The following is a 20,014-nucleotide window of genomic DNA, read 5'->3' as shown; positions in this document are numbered from 1 at the left end:
CTTTCAAAACAAAGGCAAAATAAAGACTTTGTCAGATATATAAAAGCTGAAACAATTCATCACCGACAGATGTGCACTACGAGAAATGGTAAAGGAAGTTCTTCTAGCAGAAGGAAATGATATCAGTAGGAAATATGAATCTATACAAAAAAAAAAGAAAGAACACCAAACATGGTAACTACAAATTATTTGTCTTATGATTTAAACCTCTTTTAAAACACAATTGACAGCTTAAAGAAAAATAAACAATATGGGGTTTATAATGTATGTAAAAGGAAATGTATGAAAATGAGTACAAAGGCTAAGAAGGAGATATGGAAGCATATTGTTACTACATGTGAACTGATACGGTATCATCTGAACATAGACTGTGACAAATTAAGATGTACCCATAAACACAAAAACAATCACAAAATAAAGAAGCATAGCTAATAAGCCAACAGAGATAAAATGGGAACATGAAAATACTCAACTTGCCTATGAGATGTCAGAAAAGGAGGAAAAAAAGAAACAAAGAAGAGATGAGATAAATAAAAAATAATAGCAACATAATGCATTTAAACTTAAATATACCAATAACTACTTTAGATATAAATGATCTCAACACTTCAACTAATGAGCAGAAACTGCCAGAGAGGATTTTTTTTAAAAGCAGTGTGAGCAATATACTATGTACAAGAAACACACTTTATACATTATGACACAAATAAAGGATGGAAAAGTTTACCATGCTAACACACTAATCAAAATATAGATTGCAGAGCAAAAAATATTACTATAAATAAAGAAAAGCGTTTCATAATGATAAAATAGGGACGCCTGGGTGGCTTAGTAGTTGAGTGCCTACCTTCAGCGCAGGGCATGATCCTGCGGTCCCAGGATTGAGTCCCACATTGGGCCCCCTGCATGGAGTCTGCTTCTCCTTCTGCCTGTGTCTCTGCCTCTCTCTTTGTGTCTCTCATGAATAAATAAATAAAATCTTAAAAAAAAAATAGTCAATTCATCAAGAAGATATACCAGTATTAAACATTTATGCACCTACCAGCTTCAAAATACGTGAAGTAGAAATGCTATGACTTCAAAGAAAAATTGATGAATTCATAATAGTAGTAGAACATTTCCTTTTTAAAAGAGATTTGATTGATTGATTGATTGAGAGTGTGAGCTGGGGAGGGGCAGAGGGAAAGGATGAGGAGAATCTCCAGCAGGCTCCATGCTCAGAGATCCCCTTGGGGTTACGTCTCACCACTCTGAGGTCATGACCTCAGCCAAAATCAAGAGTTGGATGTTCAACTGACTAAGCCACCCAAGGCACCCCTGTAGTCCAAAATTTCATTGGCTTCTTCTCAGTAATGGATATAAGAAGACAGAAAATAATTAAAGATATGGAAGAAGAAGCCTACAGAATCATCTGGACCTCATTGATCTTTACCTATCAACAGCAAAATATTCATTCCTTTCAAGTGCACATGGAACATTTCGATAGACCATATTTTAGGCCATAGAACAATTCTCAGTACATTTAAAAGGATTCAAGTCATACAGAGTATGTCCTTGACCACAATAGAATTAGTTAAGAAACTCATAACAGAAATCATCAAATATTCGGAAAATTATATAATACACTTCAAAATAGCTCATGAGTCAAAGAAGAAATCAAAAGAGAAGTTAGAAATTATTTTGGACTGAAGGAAAATGAAAAGAAATGTATCAAAAACAGTACTTAAGGTGAAAATTTATAGTGCTTGAGGGTTTGTAAGAAGAAAAGTCTCAAATTAATATTCTCAGCTTCCATCCTAAGAAACTAAAACAAAAAGAGGAAATGAGACCCAAAGTAAGCACAAGAAAGTAATGAATATCAGCAGAAATCAGTAAAATAGATTTTAAAAACCCAATAGAGATCAATGAAAGCAAATGCTGATTGATTGTGGCTATCAATAAAATCAATAAGCCTCTAGCCAGATTGATAGGATAAAAAGAGAACAGACACAATTTACTAATGTTATGAATTGAAGAGGTGACATCACTATAAATTCTATAGATATTATAGAAACTCTGTTCCAATAATTCTATCAACTTAGGTAAAATGAACAGATTCCTTGAAAGAAAAAAACTACCAAAGTTCATTCAAGAAATATTAGAGAATGTAAAAGCCCACATCTATTTTTTAAAAAGTCTCAGCAGGGACGCCTGGGTGGCTCAGTGATTGAGCATCTGCTTTTGGCTCAGGTCATGATCCCAGAGTCCTGGGATTGAGTCCTGCATTGGGCTCCCCACAGGGAGCCTGCTTCTCCCTCTGTCTGTGTCTCTGCCCCTCTCTCTGTGTCTCTCATGAATGAATAAATAAAATGTTAAAAAAAAAAAAAAAGTCTCCGCAAACAAGGAATAGAAGAGAACTCCTTGCAGTCTCTCCTTTTGCTGTCCTGCCCACTGCTTTGCTGTATTTTCAATACACTTCTGTCTCCTTTGTTCTGCCCTTGGATGAATTCACCACCCACACACCAGCCTCCACTCCATTGCCTCCCCCCACACGTTTGGTAGAGCCCATACAGGGGACCCTCTGCCAGCTTAGGACTTTCCTTAGATTCTCTGGGAATTTCTTGAGACTTTCCCTCAGTGGACCAACTCTAGTACTCCTTGGAGAACTAACCACCTCCGGGAGACATTACTCCTCAGTGAGGTTACAGCCCCAGGGGGAACCAGTGGGACTGCCCTTGCCCGAAAGAGTAAGGGACTTCCCGTCTTGCACTTTGGAGGAATCCTTCCCTCGGTCTCTTTTCTCTTCTCAGCCCTTCAGAGGTCTAACCCTACTACTCCTCAGAGAACTGAAGATCTCTAGCCAAGGCAGCTCCCCATATGGTCTGGAGGTCTGAGGTGAACAGGTCAGACTGCCCATGCCTGACAAGGCAGAGGGACCCCTTTCCTGGCCTCTCCCACTCCATTCCCCGAGGTCTCCATTCCCAACGTACTCAGCAGTTGGCAGTAGAAGCTCCTCCAGGAATCTGCACACATTGTGGACTAGTTGGGACCCTTTCCTGACACTGGCTCACTCTCAGCCACCTTGCTTCTTTCAGCCTTCTGCACCACCACCCACCACCCGCTTTTTTCCTTTGTTCTTGCAGATCCAGCCACCATCTTGATCTGTAGGCAAGATACATTCCTACTTGTCTGAGTGAATCTAACAATTCCATATACAAATGATGATTCAACAAGGATTCCAGCCCATGCCATCAGAGGGCTCCCTCCCCCTAAATCCCATGGACCTGGCCACCAGTGAATTTCACTTCACATTGCCAGTCAGCATGTTAATAACTACGCAGAACCCCTGATGGACTGACAAGTTTAGGTAGGGAAAGCTCGCCCCCTCATCCAACATGAAACAACTGCAGAAGATGAGACCTTTGCCCAAATGCCAAAGATTTGTTGTTGATCTGTCAAGGGAGAACGCAGGGGCCACTTTTAGGCAATAGGTTTGAGCAATGGAAACCTGAGTAAGATTTAAAAAAGATTAAAAAAAAAAAAAAAGGCCCCCAGCGAATTCACAGGGCTGAATGCAAACAGGTTCACTAGGCAACCCACCTCAAAATATCCATAAGACCTAGCTGACCAATGGGCTACTTACAACTAGGCACAAGAAGATTCCATACATTCCTATACCTCCTCAGTCTCTCCCTTAATTATACCCTCTCCACTACCACTGCCTCATGGCAGTCTCCTTTGCTATCCTGCCTCTGATGTCTTGCAGTGTATTCAATGAACTTCTATCTCCATGAGTAAATAAAGAACTTCCTTAACATGATAAAGGGAATCTATGAAAAACCTGCATCTAATACTATATTTACTGATAAAAGACCAAATACTTTCTCCTTAAGTTCAGGAACAACACAAAGATGACTACTCTTACTCATTCTTTCAACATTATCTTGGAGGTCCTAGCCAGTACAATGTAGTAAAAAAAAAAAAAAAAAAAAGTAATAAATGAAAAGCATCCAGTTTGGAAACAGAGTTAAAACCCCCTTTACTTGCATGTAACCTGATCTTCTATATAGAAAATTCAATGGAATCTACGAAAGAGCTACTAGAACTATTACATAAATTTAGCATGATTGCAAGAATACAGTATCAATATACAAACATCAATTGTGGAGATATATAATGTTAAACAAGGACAATTCAAAGTAAAAAATTATAATAGCATAAAAATATGAAATACTTAGGGATATATCTGATAAAAATTATGTAAGAGCTATACACTGAAAACTACAAAACCTTTCTGAGAGAAAAAAGACCTGAATAAATGGAGAGATAAACCCTATTCATGGATGGTATGAATTGAATGTTTGTATCCTCCTCAAGTTCATTTGTTGAAATCTAGTCCTCACTGTGATGGTTATTGGAGGCAGGGCCTTTGGGAAGTAATTCAGTCATGAGGATGGAGCCCATATAAATGGGATTAGTGCCCTTAAAAGAAGAGGCCAGAGATCTAGGTAATTCTCTTTCCATCATGTGAGGATACAAGTCCACCATCTGTAAACTGGAAGAGGGCTCTCACCAGAATTCAACATACTTGTATCATGATCTTCAACTTCCAAGATCATGAGAAATAAATTTCTGCTGTTTATTAGCCACCCAGTCTATGGTATTTTGTTGTACCAGTCAATCCAAGATAATGGATTAGAAGGCTCAATATTGTTAAAATGTTGATTTTCCTCTAATTCATCTATAGATGTAATGCAATCCTAATCAAAATCCCAGATACTCTTTTTTTTTTTTTAAGATTTATTTATTTATTTATGATAGAGAGAGAGAGAGAGAGGCAGAGACACAGGAGGAGGGAGAAGCAGGCTCCATGCCGGGAGCCCCACGTGGGACTCGATCCCGGGACTCCAGGATCGTGCCCTGGGCCAAAGGCAGACGCTAAACCGCTGAGCCATCCAGGAATCCCCGTTGAGCCACCCAGGGATCCTCAAAATCCCAGATACTCTTATAGAAATTAATAACTGCATTCTAAAATTCATATGAAAATGTACAGTATTTAGGATAGTCAAAGCAACTTTTTTTTAAGGAACAAAATTGGGACTATTACTACCTGTTCATTATTTTGAATGCAAGAATGCTTTTACATGGGCAGCCCGGGTGGCTTGGCAGTTTAGCGCCGCCTTCAGCCCAGGGCGTGATCATGGAAACTGGGGATTGAGTCCCATGTCTGGCTCCCTGCATGGAGCCTGTTTTCCCTCTGCCTGTGTCTTTGCCTCTCTCTGTCTCTCATGAACAAATAAATAAAATCTTTAAAAAAGAAAAAAGAATGGTTTTACAAGTCAGGATTTATCAAATTGACACTTTTAAATATTGGCAGTTTATTATATAGAATTTGTACCTCAATAGAGCTGCTTTCTAAAAAAACTTATGGATAGGAAAATGAGAGTAAATAAATAAAATTAAAAAAAAAGAACAAAAAAAAAAGAACAAGCTGTAAAAAACAAAACAAATAGTATGTTAGATATTTAATTCACTTATGTCAGTAATTATCTTAAGAATAAAAATACTATTTTAATTAAATAAAATTATTGTATTAAATTATAAACATTAAAATGATTATTAAAATATCCTAATTGCTGACAGTGTTTATCATAGCCTTTATCATCATATTTCACCACACTTTTTGGGTAGCCACAAAGAAATATTTGATTTATGAGAACAGTATAAAGAAAAACAATTAAAAACTTTTTTCTCAACACTAAAAAAAAAAAAAAAATCCAGGTTAAAAATGGGCAGAGGACCTTCTTAGACATTTTTCCAAAGAAAACATATAGAGAGCCAACAGACACACGAAAATATTCTCAGCATCACTCATCATCAGGGAACTGCAAATTGATACTACAATTAGGTATCACCTCACACCAGTCAAAATGGCTAGTATCAAAAAGACAAGATAACATGTGTTGGTGAGGACATGGAGAAAAAGGAACCCTCATGCACTGCTGGTGAGAATGTAAATTGGTGGAACCACTGTGAAAAATAGCATAGGGTTTCCTCAAAAAATTAAAAATAGACATACCATACAATCTAGTAATTCTTTTACTGGGTACTTACCAAAGAAAATGAAAACGCTCATTCAGAAAGATATATGCACCCCTGTTTTATTGCAGAATTATTACAATAGTCAAGTTATGGAAGCAATCTAAGTGTCCATCAATAGATAAATAGATTAGATTATCTATTAAAAAGATATATATATATATATAGTTATACATTTATACAATGGAATATTACTCAGCCATAAAAAGAATGGAATCTTGCCATTTGTGATAATATGGACGGAGCTAGAGGGCATTATGCTAAGTGAAATATGTTAGAGAAAGACAAATACCATATGATTTCACTTATGTGTAGAATCTAAAAAACAAAACAAATGAACAAATAAAAAAAGAAGAAACAGACCCACAAAGAGAACAAACTTATGGTTGACAGAGAGGAGGTGGGTAGGAAGACAAGCAAAATGGGTGAAGGGGAGTGGGAGGTGCAGGTTTTCAGTTATGGAAATCATGGGAATGAAAGGTACTGCATAGAGAGTATATAGTCCATGGTATTGTAATAATGTTGTATGGTAACTACATTTGTAGTGAGCATGGAGGATAGAGTTGTGGAATCACTATGTTGTATGCCTGAAACTAATGTAACACTGTATGTCTATACTTCTATACTATACTTCGATAAAAACAAACAAAAGGTTTCTTTTATCCTGGCTTCAGCTGAGTTGTAGTTTGAAATTAACTGCTTCACTTGGGTTGATTAAGGTTTATGGGGATGGTTGATGGGTGGCCTGTGATTTTACATGTAAAATACTACACATTTGTATGTTTCTTAGGAGAAGGTTTATAGTTTTCGTATCTCATGTCTAAAAAAAATAAGAATCTTGATTTGAAGAATGAAAAAACTGAGTGCTGTTCTAAGTGTCTAATTTCTTACTAGTATTTCTCTGAAATTAATTTCTAGAGAACAAGTCAAATGACTTGATCTATAAATGTGTACATGAGCCTCATCACAGCAGCTTAGAGTAACAAATTACAGGTTATTCCAAGGGTTTGGGTCATTTAAACTTTGATGAAGCCCTGTATTTCCTTTAGTTAGACTATGATTCTCATGGTATGGTTCCCACACCAGTAGCTGCAGCATCACCTGCGAATTTACTAGCAATGCAAATTCTCAGGCCCTACCAAATCAGGAAACTCTGATTTGGAGGAGGTGGGGGCCAACAATCAGTGTTTTCAAACGAGCTCTCTAAGTTACTCTGATACACACTGAAGTTTGATACCCATTGTATTAAACTATACCTAGAAAACCCCATTCTCTACCACCTGCTTCCAGGCCAAGTTCAGGACAGTTTGTTAAGCAGAAGTGGCTGCAGAAGGGACAGTCTAGTTTGATGGCTTATGTTTTCCATCTCTTTATCCTCCCAGAGCCAGAATTGTTCTCACATGAGTATATCGGGTTGTGCAGCAACACTGAACAACAGTTTAGAGAAAATCAGTGTCTAACTGAAGGAATTTAAAGACACCGCATGAAAGTTCACTCATAAAAATTCTGACCTGGAGCAGGCTTTTCAGAGAAAAGCCCCAGTAAATACAACAGCCTTGGAGCTCCACTTCTTTTGAGGAGGAGAATATTCAGTCTCCCAAACTGACTGAACCTCAGGAACAAAGTTTTGTTTACCCTTTTCTAGCTGTGTGGCACCCTCACAAATGTCCTTTAAAGGAGTGTTCAGTATCACACCATTGGCTCTGTTTGCAAAGTAAGTTAAAGAGTTCACTCAGCCTTATGTTCTGAGTACCCAAACGGAGAGGTCTTAGCTATAGCAGCATAAAACTTGAGCTGCCTAAATCTAGCCTCTGAAATGTCAGATGACCATTCTCAGGTCTTTGTTACCTTCTGAAGCTTGATTTGTTGTGACACCTTACTGTTTTGTTGATGAATAATGGCATAGAGAACTTCACAGCAGTTCTCATTAAAGGAGGGCAGCCAAGTGGAATTCATTCTTGGCTCTTAATAGTTTTCAAATGAGAATTTTATTGCATATTAATGAGCACCAATTGACATTTGTGACTGGTTTTTATGGAAATCATGCATGTATAATTTGCATAATAGTACCTAAGTATTTTAGGTAACAATGCAACTCTGAGAAGTTAGTAACGGTTTTAGTATGTTGTTTTTTTATTTTTATTTTTTGGTGTAATTCCCAGCTCCAGTCCCTGGCAATAGTGTTGGAATATTAACAGGTCTCTAGGATTCGTCTGTAAGGGCTCTCTAGGACCTGTCTATAAGGCGGTAATGACTCACTGCTCAGTTTATGTGATTGTGTCTGTACTGAGAGCAGAGAGTCAGCAAAACACATCAGGACAGGGGTCTAAAAGCAGGAGATGCTCCCACTGTAGTGAGAAGGTGTTCTAGCCTTCCCTGAATCAAACCTCCTGCTTCTTCTGAGTTATAGGAATATCTATATGATCCTGAGGATTGTTCCTAGAAATCTTGGGCTCCTATACTCTGTGATGTTTGTAAATGTCCCTGGGTCCATTTCAACAAATATGTATTGATCACCTACTATGTACCAGACATCGTGCTAGGTGCCAGAGCAAGGCCATGTTGTTCCCTGCTGCATCCTTAGCTCTTAGCACAGTGACTATTGCATAATAGTTGATCGATCTGTATTTGTTGAATTAATGAACATGTCTTCTACCACTGGGGATATATAATTCATTATTCTAACAGAATCTGATTGTAAATATGGTATAAAGGTCGTTACTTAGAAGATACATTAATGATTCAGGACTTGGAATTCTGTTAGGATATTTAGAGAAACAAGATAAGTAACCTCAGTTATGCATCCTCAAGTCTTCTGTATAAATAACCCTTTTGTGTCATGGAAATGAAATAAGCCACTATTTATTGATGATCTAGTATGTATTAGTTATATTTGCATACATCTTATACATCATATGATTTAATCATCAGCAAAACCTATGAGGTGTAGATAGTATTATCTTCCTTTCATTGAAGAGGCAGCTAAGAATTGGAGAAGTGACTAAGCTAAGGCACCACAAATAGAAAATGATGTTTCTGAGACTTAAATTCAGCCTCAGCTTTGTCCATTCCAGTGCCACTTATTACTGCCAATGGTCTAAGGATATGTGAAGTGAAACCAAATTCCCAAGTACTGGGATGGAGAGTTGAATTTGCCCAGGGGCCCTGGAATGTTCCCAGTATTCAGTTGACCTACGTTTATAGTAAACTTACTACTTACAACACCTATCCTGTGGGGCACCCAATCCAATAGCCAGTCTGATTCAATATAGTTCTATCAAGTAGACAGTTAATAGTAAAGGGAGAAATCAGGTTTTAGTAGAGGAAAAGTTGTAAGTAATATGCAACTAAAGATTCAGCAGTATCTTCTATAATGTTGAGTAAAAATGTCCTCCAGATTTCAGAAAGATCACTAAATATGGGCTGGGAAGCACAAGAGGAAAGAGGCTTTGGGACACAGGAATTAGGAAAGAATGGTGGTATAGTTGAAGAATGTATACAAATCCCAAGGATTCCAAAGCTCTGCTTTCTCTGAAATCCACACCAGACTAAGGGAGTGAATCAAGCCCACTCCCCCTCCTCACTCCCTGCCCATCTCCCAACCCTGCCAAGGGACACCCAGTGATTCCATTCTGCTTTTAAAATCCCCTGAGAGGGATGTGTTTGCACCAGCCATCTCTCCCCTGACCTTTCCTCCAGTGAATCAAGACTCCCTACATAAGCCCTGCCCCAGGGTCCTTTTGGGATGATCATTCAGAAACCAAGTATGTGGAAAACTTAATTGGAGGAACTTCAAAGACTTCAAAAAGAAACTTTCCATCTCTCCCTTTTTTATAAGGCAAATCTGAGGTTCTGAGAAGCAGATTAATTCAATCTTTACACTGCTGGGGAAAAAAACATATACGTTCTTCCAAAATTTATAATCTCCCAAGAGAATATTCTTTCTTCTTCTGATGTGTTCCTTTTCTCTCTTGGACCTCCTCCACAGGTTTCTAACGACAGCCCTAGAGTTTTTACCCCTATGATCCTGCTTGCTTCCCCAAGTCCAGGCCTTGCCCAGCTGTCCTAAATATGGGAAAGGCCAACCACAACTTCCTTTGAAGGTTTTTAAAGCAGTATAGAGAAGTATTGAACTTGAGAGACCCAGATTTTCTTTGTACACTAGGTGATCCTGAGCCTCTCAACCTCTGAGGGCTACTTCCTTACCCATAAAGTGAAGAGGTTGGACTTCATGATAACTATAAATATTGCGAGGTCTGTTTTACCTCCCTGTCCCCTCCCCCTTGTTCTTTTCCTCCTCTTATATATAATGCTTTTATTTTTCATTGTTTCTTTTTGAAAATAATCTAATGACCTATGTGGGATTTCATCTCTATTATACAAAAGGTAACACACCATATATGTTGTGTTGCATCTTGCTTAAAAAAAAAGAATCTGTCCTGGAAATCAGCAGTATATAGATAACTTCTCATTCTTTTTTAAAAATTGAGATATTCCTCATTTTAAAAAACTAAATATTATACAAAAGCAATAGATTGCTTTTTCTCAGGAGGTGAGGGTACTGGTGGGTGGGAAGAATGATCTGGAAAGAATATGCCAAGGTGTTAGTATTTAATTCTGGGTGTTCAGGGTGCCTGGGTGGCTCAGTTGGTTGAGCGTCTTTCTTTGGCTTGGGTCATGATCTCAGGGTTCTCTGTGATCAAGCTCTGCATTGAGCTCCCTGCTCAGCAGGGAGTCTGCTTCTCCATCTCCCTCTGTGCATGTTCGTTCTATCTATCTATCTATCTATCTCAAATAAATAAAACCTTTAAAAACATTCTGGGTGTTTGATATCTTCTTCCTTGTACTTTTCTGAGTTTCATAAATATCTATGAATTTAAAAGAAATTTTATTTTTATTTTATTTTTTTTAATTTTTATTTATTTATGATAGTCACAGAGAGAGAGAGAGAGGCAGAGACACAGGCAGAGGGAGAAGCAGGCTCCATGCACCGGGAGCCCGATGTGGGATTCGATCCCGGGTCTCCAGGATCGCGCCCTGGGCCAAAGGCAGGCGCCAAACCGCTGCGCCACCCAGGGATCCCTAAAAGAAATTTTAAATGCAGCTGCACACAAGAACAGCAAAGGAAAACTTTCAGGAATCACTGAAATATGAATACCTAATATAATTAGATCAAAGAGGGAAAGTTCAGGGAGGATGTTCATGAGAAGATTCTGTAGCTGGTGGATCTGGGCCTAAACAGAGAGCTCTAAACACTCTATGAAGGTTACCTAACATGTGAGAAATTGCTGATGAAAAGGGAAGAAGCAAACCCTCCCAAAACTTTGTTTTCTTAACTGATCATTGTCAGATGACTCTGGATATTCTCTTCAAGAACAGGAGAGAGATTACTTTAGAGAACTGTCATAATTTTCACTGTGGAATTAACCTTTGATATTTTTATTTATGTGGCCAACATGGCAACCTCATTTAAAATTGCTTCATTACACCTGTGACATTTCCAAATACTCTTGCCCTGATCTACCTTTTCCTCCATTGTCTTTAACACCTTCAATAGCTAATTTATTTAGCTATTATGTTACACTGATTATTGTTTTGATATCCCCCATTATAATATGAATTCTGTAAAGCCAGGCATCTTTCTTTTGTGCACCAGTGTATTTCAGATGCCTATAACAGTGCCTGTCACATTGTTAGTGTTCAAAAAAAATTGAATGAATATTAGCAACAGAGTTTTGGGGGAAAGGGGATGTGTAAACATAGAGTTCTGCATTAATGTATATGCCACTTTCCTTTTCACATTCATCTCGTTGCTTCATGGCCCTGAAAGCCTTTTAGGATTCAGCTTTATTGTTGATAATGAAGTCACCAAGTCAACTAGCAATGAGAATATGAACCAAGGCGGTTGTGTTTGAAAAACGAGAGGGTAGAAAGGATATGAGTGTAAAGGAGAATTTGGTATATGTGTATTTTTGCAGTAGGTATATGCTTATAAGCATAGCTTTAAAAAATAACAAAACAGGGCAGCCTGGTGGCTCAACAGTTTAGCGCTGCCGTCAGCCTAGGGCCTGATCCTGGAGACCCTGGATTGAGTCCTGCATGAGGCTCCTGCATGGAGCCTGCTTCTCCCTCTGCCTGTGTCTCTGCCTCTCTCTCTCTCCTCTCTGTGTATTTTCATGAATAAATAAATAAAATCTTTAAAAAAAATAAAAAAACACGTTTTTACATTAACCAGTACATTTACCGTTTCCAGCACCTTTCATTCCTTTATATAGATCCAGATTTGCATCTGGATACATAACACTTTTTCTTCTGCCTGAGGAACTTCCTCTAATATTTCTTATAGTACATGTCTCTCAGTTTTTCTTTGTCTCAAAATGTCTTTTTTTTTTAAAAAAAAACTTTTCACTGAAACACATTTTCACTGGGTATTATATTCTGGGTTGACTTTATATTTCTTTCATTACTTTAAGATATCTTTCAGTTCTCTTATGGTTTACATAATTTCAAATTATGTTGTCTTACTGTTATTCCTCTTTACATAATCTAGCTGCAGCTAAGATTTTATCATTATTTTGAGTTTTCACTAATTTCCTTATAATGTGCATTAGTGTATGTATGCGTATTTTAACATTTATTCTGCTCAGGTTTTGGTTGAACTTCTTGGATCTATAGGTATATACTTTTTAATCAAATACAAATATTTTTTGTCATTTCTTTCAAATACTTTTTTCTATTTCCCCCCTCTCCCACCTTTATTCCCTGGGATCCAATTACATGTATATTAGACCACTTGCTATTCTATAAGCCGCTGAGGCTATGTCCATTTTTATCAATTGTTTTTCTCTCTCTGCTTCATTTTGGATAATTTCTAATGCTTTGCCTTTAACCAGTATTTTATTTTTGTAGTGTCTAATCTGTTGTATTTCTACTTTCAGGATTAATTTTGTATTTTTACTTTCAGGATTAATTTTTTTCACTAGAATTCTGTTTGGGTCTTTTTTATATTCACTTCTCCCCTAATTTTGTTCATGTTCTGCTTCATTTCTTTGATCATACTTATAATAGTTGTTTTAAGATCCTTGTGTGCTAATTATATCATTTCTGTATTTGTTTTTATAGATTTTTTATTTTTTTAAAGATTTATTTATTTTAGAGAGAGAGAGAGAGTGGGAGGATGGAGGAGCAGTGGGAGAGGGACAGAGAGAATCTTAAGCAGACTTTTCACTGAACACAGAGCCCACCATGGAGCTCAGTCTCACAACTCTGAGATCAAGACCTGAGCTGAAATCAAGAGTTAGATCCTTAATCAACTGAGCCATTCAGCCCCAATTGATTTTTTTAATGTATGGTTGTAGATCATATTTTTTATTCTTTGCATGCCCAGTAATTTTTTATTGGATGATGGACATTTTGAATTTTATGTTTTTGAGTGCTGCATCCTGTATTCCTTTTTAAAGGGCATTGGGTTGTGTCCTGGAAAGCAGTTCAATTTTTTATGGATCAGTCCAGGTTTTTTTTTTTTTTTTTTTGTGATCCTTTTGAGGCTTTCTTTTAAGCCTTATTAGGGCATATCCTCTCAAAAGACTAGAGTCCAGTAGTACCTAGACTAGATTAGCCTCTAGGGTTTAGTTCCACTACTAAGATATGATAGTACTGAGGATTCTATCCAATGTCTTATATAATATGAGGTTTCTCCACTCTGGCTGATGAGAACACAAAGTATTTCCAGCCCTGTGTGAGCTCCAGGAATTGTTCAGCAACTGCCTAGCAGTGGCTGTCTTCCATTTCAAGTAGTTGCCTCTCATTCATGCCTAGTTCAGTACTCAGCAAAAGACTGAGAAGCTACCCTGCAGATTTCCAAAGGCCCCTCTCTCTTTGTATTTCTTTCTTCTTCATTTCTCCGCCTCACAAATTCTACCTGCTTTGACCTCCCCAAACTCCAATCTGTTCTCATTACTTCAGCAAGACTTAGGCTATGTTTGGGTTTCCTTCCTGGGATGTAGCCTAGAAACTGCCTCCAGGCAATAACTTTAGGTCAATTATAATCATTGAAAGAATATTTTTTTTTAAACCTTTTTTTTTAACTTTTTTTTTTTTTTTTTTTTTTATGATAGTCACACAGAGAGAGAGAGAGAGAGAGGCAGAGACATAGGCAGAGGGAGAAGCAGGCTCCATGCACCGGGAGCCCGACGTGGGATTCGATCCTGGGTCTCCAGGATTGCGCCCTGGGCCAAAGGCAGGCACGCTAAACCGCTGCGCCACCCAGGGATCCCGAAAGAATATTTTTTATATTTCACTGTATGTATGTCAGTCAGTTGTAGGGTCCACCTCATTTGTTTTCCAAGTTCTATATCTGCTATCCAGTGTCTGAAAAGGGCAGTTTCATATATTTTGTCTAGTTTTCAAATAGTTTACAGTAGGAAGGCAATTCCTATAGCAGTTAACTCTTCATGAAGCAGAAGTCCCATCAACTGCACAACTTTTTAAAAGACAGTAGTTGTAGGACTAGTTTTTCAATGGCCAGAAATAATGTGTAGAAGAATAGAAGGGATTTTATAGAAAGACATGGGATCTTTCAAAGTCATGAATCTGTAAAAGACTATCTTGCACTCGAGATGTAGCTAATGCAACATCTGCTTTCCTGATCATAATAACTGGACAGGACTCTGTAATCTGCCAAATAAATTGTAAGCCCCACCCATGTGTGGTCTTGGGTCTGGCCCAGACAGTTTACTTCTAGAGATTTTATGTATGGGGGCAAGGGCAAGGGTTGCTCTTGGAGGAATCTAGCAAATCTTTCTTTTTGTGCCTTACGTCCTGTATCTATCTTGTTGTCAAATCCCTCACCATTATCCTATTTGGCACACTATTCCCCACTCAATTTCCCAGTCACTCGACACTTTTTGAAATCATTTCAACTCTCCTCTCAGTGACTAAGCCGTTCACTGTTTCACCAGATCCTCGTTTCTGAATCTCTAAATGTGTGCTAATGTTGGAGTTGAATGCCAGCCCCATGGCAGTATCGTGGTATATAAGTTCCTACACTAGATATCTATGGACTGAATGGGGACCTAGCACTCAAAGTTCCATGACAGCGATTTCAGTCTGTCCAAGGGAACCATTGGAATTTATCCTGCAGGAAATTTGTGTTCATATAGACTACCCCATCATGTTAATAGAATCTCCCGAAGATAATTTGAGCTTAAGATTGTTAGCACTTCTAGGATCCAGTGTCAACTAAGGTTTCTCAACTTTAGCATTATTGGCATTTGAAGCTGGATAACTCTTTGTTGTTTGGACTATCCTATGAATTGTGGGATGTTTAACAGCATTCCTGGCCTCTATATACTGATGTCAGTAGCACCCTGTCTCAGTTTTGATAATCATAATATCCAGACATTGCCAAATATTCTCTGCAAAATTGCTTCCCTTGAAAAATACTGGTATAGAGACATTATTATGTGCCATACTCCAGGGAACTCATAGAAGTTAAGCTCAGGGAACTTAACATGAAGAAACCCATCAGGCCATTTGGTGTCCTCTTGGAAGAGGTCAGTTTTGAGAGTTTTCCCATCTATGGTAGACACTGGATGGACATGGACCTTGGAACATAAACTCCTATGTTCAAGTGCTGCCTCTGCAAATGTGAATCCAGGTTCTCTACCTCTTTGCTCTTCAATTTCCTTATTTGAAAAGGAGGAATGGGGGAAGCCTGGGTAGCTCAACATCTGCTTTTGGCTCAGGGTGTGATACTGGTCTGGGGAGTGAGTCCCACATTGGGCTCTCTGTGAGGAGACTGCTTCTCCCTCTGTCTGTGTTTCTGCCTCTCTCTGTGTCTCTCATGAATAAATAAATAAAATATTTAAAAAATAAAGATGAGGAATGGTGTTGTTTACCTTACATGACATTGTTGTAGTAAGGATAAGATTTTATACACACACACACACACACACACACACACTCTCTGATGTATACTTCTATATGATTTAAGGATAAACTAGTATGAACTTAACAATGGTTCAAATATAGGTATATTTATTTTCCAGTATGATTAAAAGGGCAATATAGGAAAAATAAATATTTCAGCCTATCATGCATAACCTCTCTTTGGCTTACAATTATCATTGTCTGCTAGAAAATTCCATAGGGGATGTCTAAGTTTAAAAAGAGGAAAAGGAAAAAAAGTAGTCTTAGCAGCAATAAAATTTCAACCAAATTAGGATGCAAATAGCCATGTTTGTATATTTAGTTCTTAATTTTGCATTCAGTGATTGGACAGTCTGTACAAGAATTTAAATGTCTTGAAGGGAGATAGTGGCTTTTAGTTCTCTTGAGATTTCATTGTAATGAACCTGGTAAATAATTCAGGAACATATGAGAGGCCAATGAATGGGCAACACCTGGTGCTATATTGTTCATGCCTAAGCATGCAGAATCCAAAGACGGCATTCTATACCTGTCACTATTGTTCTGGCTTAAACACAAGTTCTATGTTCAGTGGCTATTGAAATAATAATAATTGATATTTTTCCTATTTCAATTTTCTTCCATAATAAAAAAAAACTTTGCTAAACTGTTTTAGAAACATAAAACAGAAGTGGCACCCTCCTTTAAATTCCTATTGGTAAAATTTGCAATCTGTTTTCTCTATCGAGGGGTAGATTGCTTTAAAGAATCAGGAACAGGTCTACCTTTTCTGCTGAGGCTAATCTGAACCTTTCTGCATTTCTACTTTTGTTCTGTAAATAGAAATTCTTTTTAGATCACAGTATTTATATTGCAAGTATCTTCTAAGAGAATAACACTGTCCTCTAGCCACCCATTCACTCTAGAAAATTCCTAGAGCTTCGCAATTTCCCTCCCTATTACCTGAGTAAATTCTCCCACTTCTAATAGTCTACAAATGTGAAAACAAACAAAACCTCTTGGCAAAGGGCTTGTGTATCATTCTAGACCCCTGCTGCCTGGACATAGAAGGTTTCTCCACTCACTGAGTGAACAAGAACTCCAATGACTGAAAGAGATTTCATGCAGACAGCATGGGGCATCCAAGGCCACTGCCACTCAGGATCAGACACAGCTTAAGCCATGAGTTGCATGGAAAGATCTTGGAAGGACAGGGGATTTTGCCGTAGGGAATAAAAGAAGATGGACCTCACATGTTTAAACTACAGTTCTTATAGGGCTAGGTCAAAAAAAGGATCTGGAAAGATCTGGAAAGAAACTGTTGAACTTTATAAATGGTTAGATGAGCTTTGTCTTTGTTTTTAAAATGTTTTTATTATAGAGGCTTAAAAATATATTGATTTAAATATATGTTAAGCCATTGTTATATATAATAAAGTACATATATAAAATAAAAATATAACTGTATAATTAAAACATATAAAATAATATTATTAAACCTCTGCAATAAACCATTTATATGTTAATATATAATATATACTTTGTATTATATATGTTTAATATATTAATGTGTGTGTGTGTGTATATATATATATATATATATATATATATATACACACACACATAATTTGTTTGTTAACAGGTTTAATTGCCTTCCTTTCCTTCTGGACCTGTGTGAGAGTACTTGGAGCAGTGACTGCCATCTGGTGGCAAGCCAGAATCATCACTTTGTGTAATCTAATGGTTACTAAGATGCCCACTCTTGACTCACATGATATGCACTGCCAGCAAGGCACAAGAGGAGCCTGGAGGGTGTCTGATGAAGGAGACTAGTGAAATAACCCTTCGCTTCCACCTGAACCAGTTGTTCATCCCAGAATCTGAGCCAAGAGCCGGATCCAAAATGGTGCCTATAAAGAAAAGATTTGAATTGTTCTTGTGTTTTAGTCTAAGATCTGCTGGTTAACAACCAGCAGGTAACCAAGACTGAATAAGCGCACACCAAAAGGGGCACGTGATGACATGGAGCCTGAAATAAACTGTTCCGAATTGTGTGACAGTTTTCCTGGCCAGGAGCTGGATCGGAGTCCTCTTCATAATCTCTGCAGGACAATTGTGAGTGAATAGTCATAGAATGTCAGGGCTGCTCAGATATACATGTTGTTCTTATTGTTGTTACTATTAGTGGTGGTGGTACAGTGGTAGTGGTGATGGAGGGGGAGAAGGAGGAAATGAAGAGGAGCAAGAGGGAGAGGAGGGGAAGGAGGAAGAGGAGAAGGAAATGTTCATGCAAGACATATATTTCCCAGCTTTGGGGATGATGGGGCAGTTCATGTTTGATCTATAAAAGAGTCTCATTCCTAATAGCTTCTCTTTATTTTATTCTCAGACCTCTTCCCACTACAGCGGTAAGACCATTTCTTCATTATCTCCTGTCCTCTTGGGTATTGTTTGGACCTTTCTCAGCTGTGGACTTCTTCTAATAGTCTTCTTTCTTGGCTTCACCATTCGCTGCAGGAATAACAGGTAAGCAGCCCCATACCTAGTTTCTCATCCTCATTGGCCTGAATCATGAATCCCAAAGTGTTAGTATCATTTTGACATCATGAGCTAGTAGGTAGTATCAGTAAAGCTTTTCTCCTACTGTGGCATTATGTGAGAAGTTCCCCTGAAATCATCCTGGCCTTGCAGTACAGGTTCCTCTTCAGGAAAAAAAATCTAACCCAGTATTGTGGCAACTACTACAAGAATATCCAAATAGGAGAATGAAGAGTATCTCCTCATAAAAGAAAGTATGATCCTTCTGAGAAAATTACATATTTGGAGTTTCTTGTTTGTTTAATCAGTTTAAGGATAGACTTTAATGATTCATCAGTTGCATATAACACCCAGTGCTCATCACAACAAGTGCCCTCCTAATGCCTATCACCCAGTTACCCCATACCCCCTCCCCTCTCCCCTCCAGGAACCCTCAGTTTGTTTCCTAGAATTATGAGTCTCTTATGGTTTTCCGGCTTCTATCTCTGTTTTCATCATAGAAAATGAGGTATTTGTATTAAAAACAGAGAGCATGTAGAGAAATATTCCAAAGCAACATTAGAGTCTGTGGTAAATACAATTGGAACCAGACTAGGTGGGCTAAGATTTCTGAAAAATAGTGAATCCCTACTACTTGGCTGTTCTGTTGGATAAGTTCTGGCTGGTTAGAAGGTCACTGGCTCATCAGGGTAAGGCTCCCAGGGCTGGCAAAATAAATAAATAAATGAAGACTTTTTCTGAAGGGAGTTGCAAAATTCCGTCTTCACTGTAATTGGATTCTTCCCTCAGGGCCCACCCTACCTCTCCCATGCCAACACTCTTTACCATCATCCTGCCCCTACTGTCTCAGGCTGCAACCTGAGAAGCCCTGCTCCAGCTATCTCTTTGTGGCTCACAGCTAAATTCTGGATGGAGCCCACAGCAGATTTCAACCTCTCAGAGAGGTCAAACTTGTCTAGCCCCACTTCAACTGTATACTTTGTGATGATCACCTGTGTTCCATTGCCTGGGTTTGGCACTCAGAGGAGGGTCAGTGAGTTGAATTTCTCTAGCAGGCATTTTGGGGCACCACTGGCCATTTGAGGCATGGAATACATGGCATTGTTAAATAGCAGTAACTGGATCTGCTGTGTCAACCTCAGCATGGCCATGACGCATGGCACTCAAACCTTAGTATTCCTCTGATGGTTGCCCCAGCCATTTTCCATTCTGTTCCTCAGATTCACTAAGCCTACTCCCATCTCAAGGCCCTTATGTTCTCAATGCCCAACGGTCTTCTCCAGATCTCCCTGTAACTAGTTCCTTCTCATCTTCTAGATCTTGGCTCAAATATCACCTCTTTAGAGAAACCTTCCCTTATCACTGTATCCAGAGGTAGCTTGTCTACAGAATGGCCATTCAGCCCCAGTATCTCATTCCTATATATTATCACCCTGTTTTATTTTCTTCATACCAAGTATAACTCTCTGATATTATCATATTTATTGAT

The 20,014-nt window shown here is 38.2% G+C and overlaps 1 protein-coding gene across 6 annotated transcripts in view; it reads left to right on the top strand.

Annotated features, from left to right (window-relative positions):
- The window catches only part of GPR156 (G protein-coupled receptor 156), an 83,407-nt gene that overhangs the window by 12,383 nt on the left and 51,010 nt on the right, over positions 1-20,014 (top strand). For 5 of the 6 annotated variants that reach the window (XM_038582950.1, XM_038582953.1, XM_038582949.1 and 2 more), the window contains 2 exons: positions 17,630-18,102; positions 18,377-18,513. In XM_038582950.1, coding sequence (XP_038438878.1) covers positions 18,010-18,102; positions 18,377-18,513 — 230 coding nt within the window. In that variant the 5' untranslated portion in view covers positions 17,630-18,009. Of the gene's footprint in view, positions 1-17,629; positions 18,103-18,376; positions 18,514-20,014 lie in introns of those variants that run through there. The other variant, XM_038582952.1, reaches the window with a different exon arrangement.

This window comes from Canis lupus, chromosome 33, assembly GCF_011100685.1.
Source record: "Canis lupus familiaris isolate Mischka breed German Shepherd chromosome 33, alternate assembly UU_Cfam_GSD_1.0, whole genome shotgun sequence".
Taxonomy (NCBI): domain Eukaryota; kingdom Metazoa; phylum Chordata; class Mammalia; order Carnivora; family Canidae; genus Canis; species Canis lupus.
This window is presented reverse-complemented; position numbering and strand designations above follow the sequence as displayed.